At 36.7% G+C, this 10,776-nt stretch overlaps 1 protein-coding gene across 1 annotated transcript; it reads right to left on the bottom strand.

Moving 5' to 3' along the window:
- Positions 1-10,523, bottom strand: LOC306851484 (uncharacterized protein). The gene is made up of 14 exons (XM_079387760.1): positions 10,370-10,523; positions 8,126-8,452; positions 7,717-8,025; positions 6,588-6,875; positions 6,351-6,498; positions 5,978-6,147; positions 5,585-5,872; positions 4,319-4,630; positions 3,785-4,072; positions 3,541-3,697; positions 1,831-1,991; positions 1,663-1,738; positions 1,308-1,338; positions 1-1,227 (listed from the first exon to the last, which is right to left on the bottom strand). The coding sequence occupies exons 1-14, from the start codon at positions 10,434-10,436 to the stop codon at positions 1,081-1,083; spliced, it is 2,769 nt and encodes a 922-aa protein (XP_079243886.1). The 5' UTR covers positions 10,437-10,523; the 3' UTR covers positions 1-1,080.
- Between the last annotated feature and the right edge of the window lie 253 nt (positions 10,524-10,776).

Raw genomic sequence — 10,776 nt, forward strand, 5'->3', positions numbered from 1 at the left:
TAAACTTGTCAAGTATTTTATTGTATTTTTACAAGTATCACAGTGATATTATTTACCCTGGAGATGCGTAAACATCTAAGAGCAACACAAAGGAAAGACCAGTCATCATTCATACAAAGACTGAAGGGAGTAAAGTCTTATAACCAAAATATCAAACTGAACTCTACAGGCCTAGATGGGGATTCTCCCACTATATACTGCAAGATCACCTGAGGGCGCTACAGTGCTACAAATTCAGTCAGTGTGTGGGCTACAAGTACAATTGGACCGAAAACAAGATAGAAGACACCAACCAGACTTTTAAAGTGTATCTCTGTGTAAGTCTGAACAAAATAACAATCTTAAAAAGTAGTAAAACAATAAAAATGTGCTCATAATATTTATAAAACAATGCTACTTATCGAAGTAAATCATAATGCTGAAAGTAATACCAAGCTACTTCAATCTTTTCCTTACAATCGGTATTTGTAGTCGAGGAAAAAGAACAACTGCAATGCGTGTATACAGTTGGGTCCAAAACCCTGAGACCACTAGTGAAATATTCATATTAAAGGAATAGTTCATCCAAGAATAAAAATGTGCTCAAGATTTACTCATTCTTCGGCCATTCAAGATGTATATGAGTTGTTTCTTAGTTGGAATGGATTTGGAGACGTTTTGGAGAAACCTGATGGATGTGGTTATTACAAACACACAGATTTTCAATTCACAAGATGTTAATTGATAGACTGGAGTCATATGGATTACTTGTGGATTATTGTGATGTTCTTATCAGCTGTTTGGACTCTCATTCTGACGGCACCCATTCACTGCAGAGGATCCACTGGTGAGCAACTAATGCAATGCAAAATTTCTCCAAATCTGTTCTGATGAAGAAACAAACTCATCTAAATCTTGGATGGCCTGGGTTGAGAAAACTTTAAGCGAATTTTCTTTTTTTCATTAAAAATTACATCATCAGCATAACAGTCTGATTAAAAATGAATGATTTTTAAAAAAAGCATGCACCCAAGCTCTCACAAACTCCACAAGTATGTGCAAAAAACTGATATATTACAGTTGTAAAACCCAACAGGTGTGTCACACGGTGCTTTTAGCATCGAAAACAATGGAATAGTGCACAATCTCAGCATAATGCGGCCCAGCCGTGCCTGGAATCACTGTCTTCTCTGGGCAGCGGGGATCCTGCATTAGAGCTGCTAGAGACTCATGCTCTGTCCTGGTTTTCTTTGGAAAAATAAAAATAAAATGAGCCATTGATATTTATTGGACAAAATGTTGCAATGATTATATACCACTTTGTCTACCTTATGTGATGAGTGACTTCTCCCACTTTTACTAGAAAGAAATAACAATAGGAAATTTAAACGTCAAGGTTTTTTTCTAAATCAAAGCCACAGATACATTTGCAGTTTAAATCGACATCATTCTCCGCTGCTGAGAACATAAATCTGTTTATGTCGTGTGAAAGCACAAATGTGGTACATGTGGTATTGTTCAGTTCAGCCACCATGTATCCTGTTTATGAACACGAAGCATGTCATTGGTCTAGGTAAGCTACCTTGCTTCCTGTTTGCCTGCACAGATCTCACCTGTATGGTAATATCCAAAAAGAAAACAGCAGAATTGAACCTAAGTTTGTTAGAAAGCGAGTCTACTCACCAGAAGACAACCAAAACGATAATCAAGATGAGGGTGATTGCAGCAGCTGACGAGAAGCAAATAATGATGAATATCACTGTGGAAAATAAACATTCGTTACAAACCAAGTCACCACACTTCTATATGCTACCAGTATTGATAATCTAGACCTAATATGAGCAAACTCACTGTGTTGAGTCTCTTCACTAGTTACATCCACCCGAATTAAAACGCTAGCCGTGTGGTGGTGGTACGAGATGTGGCATATGTACAATCCTGCATCCAGTTCAGACACTGGCTCTGTAAAAACTAATGTCATGCCCTCTGTGTCAGCTGCTGACCCGTCCTCCCTGGGTTGAGAAAAATTCAGAAGCATTTCTTAACTTTAAAAAGTCTCTTTTTCTCTAGAAACTGCTAGATGGAAGATTTACAGTTTTGATTAATATGTCTGAAATTAGCACAAACAAAACTACATTACAATGGATGTCTGAAAAGTTAAAGGGATAGTTCACACAAAAATGAAAACTGTCATAATTTACTCACTCATGACTTTCTTTCTTTCTTTGAACACGTTAACATTGTTCTTATAAATACAATGAAACTGAATGTTGGCACATACTCTCAAGCTCTGAACACAAAAAGTGACTTTCTTTTCCAAAAAAAAGTGTGTAAGTTTTCATCTTAATTTTTTTTTTTTTTTTTTTTTTGTGGTTTTGTTATTTTTATTAGAGTTTAAATTTTTCTATTTAGCTTTGTTTTTACTATTTACTAGTTTTAGTAATTTTAGTATTTCAAAAACGTATTTCATTTTATTTATTTCATTAGCCACAGTTAGCATTTCTAATTTTCAAGTTTAAATGTTTTATCTAATATATTTTAATTATTATAATATATTTTTATCTTAGCTTTATTTCAGTTGAAAAACAAAAACAAATCCCGCACTACCAAGCTCTGCAAAAAGTATCAAAAACGTTTATGACGTTTTGGTCGCATGACCTTCATCAGGTATCTTCAGGAACGTTGTGAATAAACATTTTTAATACTTTTTGCATAGTTTGGTAGTGTGCGTTTTTCTTTTTTTTTTTTTTTTTTTTTTTCAGTTTTGACCTTTTTGGTCTTTGTTTCGCACCTATCGATTGCCGTCAGGTGTGCAGAGATTAATTGTTAATTAGCTTTATTTCAGTTAACATAAATTATTTTTTATGCTTACATTTAGCTTAATTTATTTAACAATAACCACACTATTGGAGCTTGACAGCATCTGTCACCATTCACCTTCAATGTATGGAAAAGAGCAGCATGAACATTCTTCTGAATATCTCCTTTTGTGTTCCACGGAAGTAACAAAGTCATAAACGTTTGAGACAAGATGAGGATGAGTAAATGATCTCTAGAATATTAATTTTGGGTATGTGTTCTTATAGAATGACAGATTTAAGGGATCTTTACTGTGCTAAGAAGCATAATTATAGCTATTACAGTTTTTGTTATTATTTTAAATATTTTTATATTTTCTGTTTTCACTTTAAAATTTGAGTATTTTGTTGTGCTTTTGTCTTTTTTATTAGTATTTAATATGTCTATATTGTTTAATTAGTTTTAGTTAATTTAGCTTTAGTTATTTTAGTACTTCAAGTTAAACTAAACAAAAATTAGAAATGTTGCTGCATTTATTGTCAAGCAAATAGAATCCTTTAGAACTTTACAGCCTGATGCAGTAAAAAATTAATGTGAAAACTTTAGCTAGCCCTTGTCTTCTCTATTTATCCCTTTGGGTGTCTGAAACTTTGAGAGTGCTGTTATAAACTGTACAGGCTGTGATAGGGTCATGCTGTTTTTCTGTAACTTTCAATTCTTTAGTATGTTGTGCCATATTTAAGCATGCATGATTCAACACACCTGTAACATGTTGTCTTGTACGATGGAGCATTGCCGTGGGCTCTGAGAAGTATCTTCTGATTCGAGAGGTTTTCGTGCAGTGCTAAACGATGCTCATTCTGGCCATGACCTCTACGATCAAGTGTGGTTTTGTTTAAAACCTCAATAGATAAGATAGCTAAGTGAAAGAAAAAGCAGATTACATTTACTGAATGAATAACTAAAATTCATGCCAGTCAGTATTTTAGGGTTGAGAAAAGCTTACAGTATTTTGGAACGTGTATTGTCCGTCTTTCATCCCTGCCGAGATTGTTCTGGATCAGACATATCAAATCTTTCCCCTCATACTGACTGAGTTGAAATTCATGAGTTAAATTGACTTCTACTTTAATTCCATCATATCTGGATTCAGTAGTCACCAGTATTACAGTGTCTTCATCGGGAAAGACCCAGGAGATGTTGGGTTTCACCCCATCGCCGCTGTACTCACACACAGCATGCCAAATAAGAGTGTAACTCTCTTCACCCAGAAACGCACGGCTTGCAGATGGCCCTAAAAGCAAAGAGATTTTCATTACTTGATGTGTTGATTTAGTAGTGGTCATTTTAACTTAACTTATGTTGAACGCAATAAATTCAAGCGATAAGAAGCATAGCAGTTTCACAGTGATAATTAGGTAATGTTTAAAATGTATGAATGAACTGACATTTAGTTTCCTAATGCAATCGCATTCATTCATTTCTAAGTCTGGCTCAAGCGTCAATCTACTCTTGGGGTTAATGTAATAGTAAAACTTACCTAAGGATGGGAGGACGATGCTCTTGTTCTCTGGTTTCTCTAAGCCTCGATGCTCAACCACACAGGTCACGGTGCATCCGGCATGTGAGTGAATAGGAATACGTGCCGCGCTCTGAGCGACAACCATATGACTCTGCTGAAACTCAGGTTGAGTCATTACAAATTTACTACAGCTAATATCAATGCTATGGCACTCTACAGCCCAGGTGATAGCCGCTGCTGGGGTCTGGCTCTGCAATGAACACACCAGCGATGCGTAAGCAACGCCACTGTCCCATTCAACTCTAGACTGCAGGGTAATATTCGGTGGTGCTGCAAACAAGAAACATAAACTACATGTCAGAATGTTTGATAGATAGCTGTGTTTTAAAACCTAGTGAGGGGCCTATGTCAACAGCATCCATCCATCCACCTATCCATCCATTGTTCTCTCCATCCATACCTCCATCCATCTAGCCATGAATGCATCCATCCATTATCCATCATTCTATCATCAACAATCCGTCCATTGTTCTATCCATCCATCCAACCACCCATCCTTCCATTATCCATCTTTTGTTCCATCCATGCATGCATCCATCCACCATCATCCATCTATACATTATCCTTCTATCCATCAATCATTCATTCATTGATCTATCTATCCATCCATGCACCCACCTATCTAATCATCCATTTATCCATCCATCCATCTGTCATTCTATCCACATATGCATCCATATATTTGATGTTCATCCATGCATCTATTCATCCATCTATCTATTCATCCATTCATCCATCCATTGTTCATATCGATCTATCCATCCATCCATATATGCATCCATCGTTCTATCATCATCTTTGTACCTACCATCCATCCATCCATCCATCCATCCATTGTTCTATTATCATCATCATTGTACTATACATCCATTCATCCATCTATCCGTTCGTCGACCTATCCATCCATCTATTGTTTCATCCATCCATCCATCCATCTGTCCATTGTTCTATTATTATTATTGTACTCTCCATTCGCTTCCATCCATCCATCCATCCATCCATCCATTGTTTTATCATCATTGTACTATCCATCCATCCATGCATGTATCCATCCATTCATCAGCCTATCCATCCATCTATTGTTCCATCCATCCATTTATCCATCCATGCATTCATCGTTCTATTATCATCATCATTGCACTATCCATCCAATGCATGCATGCATGCATCCATCCATCCATCCATCCATCCATCCATCCATCCATCTATCCAACAATGTCTTACCACACACAGGAAGAGCAATCTGCCGCCTCTCTTCTTCCAGGAAGTCAGGATGGTCGACAACGCACTCAATTACATATTTGCGGGTCATGCAGCTAGGCACAGTCAACACACTTCTGACAGAATAAGATCCATTATAGTGTCTGTCTTCAGACCGTATTGTACTATTAATCTCTTTTGGAAGAACCCAGGACACATTTGCAGCAGGTACAGCATTGGAGGCCAAACACTCAATGTGAATGTAGTCTGAATTCTCTACTAAATTCACACTGATATTTGGGGAAAATGTCACTGAAAATGAAATTAAAACAAGCTTACAAACTAGTTAACAATCTTTAGTTGTAGAGTGTAGAATATCAATACAGTGTGATGATATTATGAAAGCAAATGTAGTACCTGGCAGTAGGACTTTTGGATTTACTTCAATTGTAAACTGCCGGGAAACTTGATGTCTACGGTAAGAGGCCTGGCAGAGATATTGTCCAGCAAGGTGCAGCTCAACAGGTCCTCTGACAAAGAGATTGTTGCCAACCACATCCACATCCTCAGGTAGTGGTTGGCCTTCCCTTGATCAAGGGATACAAAAGTGCAAAGCAAGCTTTTTACAACTTGCTTCAGTGTGTTTATTCTGTATTCTAACACACTAGAATCCAATATTTTTAATTGTGGATGAAATTGACAGTATCATTGTGTTGTATCAGTGCTCATTTTAAATTTTCATTTTATGCTCTTATTCAAGGCCTTCAGGGATGATATAACAACATCTTACCTGGAACATTTCACTTTATAACTTGGTACATTTCCCAAAACATCGATCCTGATTGTAATGTCCATGTCCCCCTCCACAAGTGCCAGTGAAGTATGGTTCTCGCTGTTAATGGCATAATCAAGGTTCTTCAGCTGAAGTGAGGAAAGATCTAGATGGAAAAAAGTTTTTCAAATTAGAACGTGCTTTAAATGTTCTACATATGTGCATCTATTCAGTTTAAATAGTGCTGGTACTCACAGTAAATTGGCAAAGTGATTGTGCTTGTGTTTATGAATGGGAGAAACGCATAGCTAAAGACACAAGAGATATTTTCTCCTTCATAAGGGTCTGATGGGAACTGATAAGAACTGACAACTGAATCTGATTTGGAGACATTTTTCTGTAAAGGTGGCTTGTTTTTTAATTCAGGCAGTATCCATGTGATATTTGGATTTGGCCTCCCTCCTGTTGCTGTACAGATGACCTCTTGAAAGTCTTCTCCTCCTTCTTGGACCAAGACGGTTGTCATGCTTATAACAGGAGAAACTGTTAAAAAGAAGAAAAATGCCAATAAGAACAGGGGAAGATCATGACAAAGAGACTATTCTTTTTAGAAAACTGAGAAGAGTGTCTGTGAGTTTAATCTTAAGGTTAAACAAGCATACATTTGAGTTTAGAGGAGTTTAAACAGCTGTTCTGTCTGTTTACCAAGCTGTTGGAAATGCTAACTTTAGCTCCAAGCAAGGTATTTCTCAGTGAATGAAAGACGCTTGGTTTAGATGTCATGATTCAAGAAAAGATAAAAGGTGAATTCACTAAATAGTTGAGCCAATTTCAGTATTCTGAGTGCACAAACCTGTTCACTAACCACTTGCAACATGGTTTAGCATTTAACACTTGAGGATTTAAATTAAGCTGTTTATTTCAGCGCCAACACTACAGCCATAAGCCAACACTTTACATGTCAATAAGGCCTTTACTGATTGTCTTATAAAAAAGTCAAATGTCTGTCTTGATCTATTACTGTATTACTGTAATTTTCTTTATCAGTCATTTTTTTTGTTCTGGTGGTAAAAAAGACAACTACTGATGCTTACTCTTTGCAATTTTGCTGTTTTTGTGTTTTAAATATAACACATCTATACTGTTTCTCCACAGTATGCTACATTTGTGGTCAGACAGCTGCTACAAATGTGACAGTACCACAGGAAACACTTGCAACCTTAGCACAAAGAGCAGGCAGTAGGCTAATACCAACTTGATTTCTCAGTTCTTTCTTTCAGGTTTCATCCTGAGAAAACTTAGCCAGTGCAAAAGAACAGAAAAGTAGCTTATCTTGTCTTGCACTCTCTGGCTTTTCCTAATAATGCTACAGAACAGAACTTACCAAATGTGTCCACTTCTATGTTGGCTCTTTTGGGTTCAGTAAAAGCTGGGTGCTCAACCACACAGGTAACAGTGCTTTTATTATTCATAAATAGGGGGAAGCGAAGTACGCTGATTGAACTGGTTGTGCCATTGGCATGAACCGGATTAATCATGTTCACAGAGAAGATGTCGTCTCTTGGAAGGGCACCAGAGATCTCCCATCTAATCACAGCCTCAGGCTTGGCACCGGAGGCAGAGCAAGTGACAGCATGGTAGAGGGTCCTATTCACAACTTCCTTTTTCACAGTTATGTCAACATCAGGCCGAGCTTAGAGACAAAATAGAGGTAGTGATGAATTTGTGATCATTTACTCATTCATTTCAAACCAATATGTTTTCTGGGTAAAAATACATTTTTGCATACTCACCAATAACGCTGAGAAACATGATGTCCTTTGTTGTATCTTCATCAGAGTCAAAGATACATGTGTAATCTCCCTCTTGATCAAGACTTGTCACGTTCACCTTTACAGTAAGGTTTGTAATTGATGCCGGGATGTCAAAGTTTTCTCTGTTGAAAGAACTCTTACTGGATTTGTAGCCTGCCATTTTCTTTGCCTTGTTTGTAGAATCGATACGGTTCCAGGAAGAGAACGAGATGCTACTTTGTCCAGTGTATAGACAATGCAGGTAGACCTCCTCCCCTAAAATCCCTGTCACTGTTTGGTCAAGAACCAAGTCTCTGGTATCTGAGTCTATAAAAAAGAGAGAGGGATGAACATTACTCAAAGATTTAATGACACAGGACATAGTTACAGTAATCATTACGGCAACAACTAATTTTATTTGTTGTTTATGTCCATTGTGTCCCCTTCTAACCCCTCATATATATAAAGCACAGTCGGGAGAAGTGTCAGCACTTGGCACTCTTAATAAACTCACAGATTTCTTAATTTGTGATAGGGCGGCCCGGGCCAACAAAAGGATTTCTTGACACGTCCATTTAACACCCCCTAACATTTTGTGAAATGAATCCTGAAGCGCACATATTATGTAACCCAAAGTAAATTAAGAAACCACTTTCTTAAAGGGAGAGTTTAAATAGAAATTCTGTCATTATTTACTCACCCTCTTGTGGTTCCAAACCTGAAAGACCTTTTTTTCCTTGTGGAAGGTAAAAAAGAGATTTTGAAGAATGTCCTGGCTGCTCTTTTGCATATAATTAAAGTTAATGGGGACTGGGCCTGTTAAACTCCAAAATAACTAAAAGCATAACTAAAAGCACCATCATGATACTTAAAAGGTATTGCATGCAGCTTTTATGGTCGACTACTTTTATGGTGCGTTTGCATCCTTTTTGCATGCAGTACCCATTCATTGTGATGGAAAAGAGAGGCCAGCACATTATTAAAAATATCTCCATTTGTGTTATAAGGAAGAAAGAAAGTCAGCCAGGATTTGAAATGAGGGTAAATACAGTATACTTGAATTCTGGGTGAACTGTAAGGGCCATTCACAATTTTTCACTGTTTAGAAAAGCTAAAAATATCTTAAAAATGCATTACATAGGCAATATTGTTTACAATGTTCAAAAAAAAGCATTTGGACCTAACAGCAAAAGTGACATCAACATGCAGCGTGCATAGAGTCAGGGAATGGAAATTGAGCTGCTTTGCACAAAAGGAAGCAGATGTTTTTGATTTTTCAATAACGTGACAAGGCTTTCCAACACAGCTCTTTTACACACATGTTGCGTGCTGCTGTAAACCACACACATACCGCTGTACGTCATTTAACTGATTACATGCAAACACAATTCTGTGTTCAAAATCACAGCTGCTGAATGCGTCATTACGACCCTAATTTGATGATGTTACAAATCTTACAATAATGGCTTGAGCAAGAAAAATTCAATAAAAAATAAATATATAATTAAAAAAGCCAGCAGAACATACAATTGCAATAAGTATTTTTTGCCATCTAAAACAGCATCTTGCATTCTGTTGCTACTGTATGTCTACTGAACAATTTAAACCACATTGTTCTTTTTTTTAAAGAACTGAATCTTTCCTAGGGATCTAGTTTCATCAGTCCTACCAAATAATTTTTTCCATCCCCTAGCATTTATTGGTTTCAGAATGAAAGGTTAAGTGGTTAAATGTTTTTTTTTTTTCAAATAAGGATGTCTGGAGAAGGACAGTGGAAATGCCTAAGGCAGAATTTGTGAAAGAATCTCCATTCATTGCATGCAGGTCTTCTCAATGAGCAACAGATTCAACAGATGTTTATCATTATTATTATCATCATCATCACATACTTAAAATGCTCAAAAAGCTCTCAAAATAACAATAGCAATAATTCAAACAAAAAGCTAAATTAAAACAATAACAATATTTATTATGCACAATTGCAAAGCATGCCAGAAATTCTCATTCCCTCCCTTTTCTCAGGAAATGTCTTCTCAGTGTGAGCAAAGTCACAGACTGAAATGTACAGATTGTTCACTTTTTTTTTTTTTTTAATCAAATGCTATTAATTAACATTATTCCATCCAAAATCTGTCTGTTTTTGTATCTAGCCTACCAAAGCTCTTCAAAGTGGCCAGAAAACACAACAGCATCATCTGATCAAATTAAGCAAAAATAATTAAACCTGAGACAAAATGAACCTACCTTGCATATCCCTGCTTTGAGCAAAATTCAGAACCATTGCTAAAATAAAAAATATTGGCAGGCCCATGCTGAAGTCATTAAAGAAGGCAACTGGAGCAAAAAACACTTGAATGTGTGTGCCAGGGTGTGTGTGTGGTTGAATCTGTTAGACTGTGGGGCATAAGAGGTCATAGTCAGCTGCCAAAGAAGTGTGTGAATGTGTGTGTGCGCTCCTCACCCCAAATCCCAAAATAGTAAAGCTTTGAATAACCCACAATCTGCTTGTCTACACTACAGTTTTAGATCATTACTTCAAAAATAAATCTCTCGCCCAATTATTATGGTCATAGATATGATATAGCAACTTTTCCCAGTATATTTTGGTATGCCAACCTGTAATGATTTTATGATAATGAGATTATAATAAG

This window comes from Barbus barbus (assembly GCF_936440315.1).
Source record: "Barbus barbus genome assembly, chromosome: 31".
Taxonomy (NCBI): domain Eukaryota; kingdom Metazoa; phylum Chordata; class Actinopteri; order Cypriniformes; family Cyprinidae; genus Barbus; species Barbus barbus.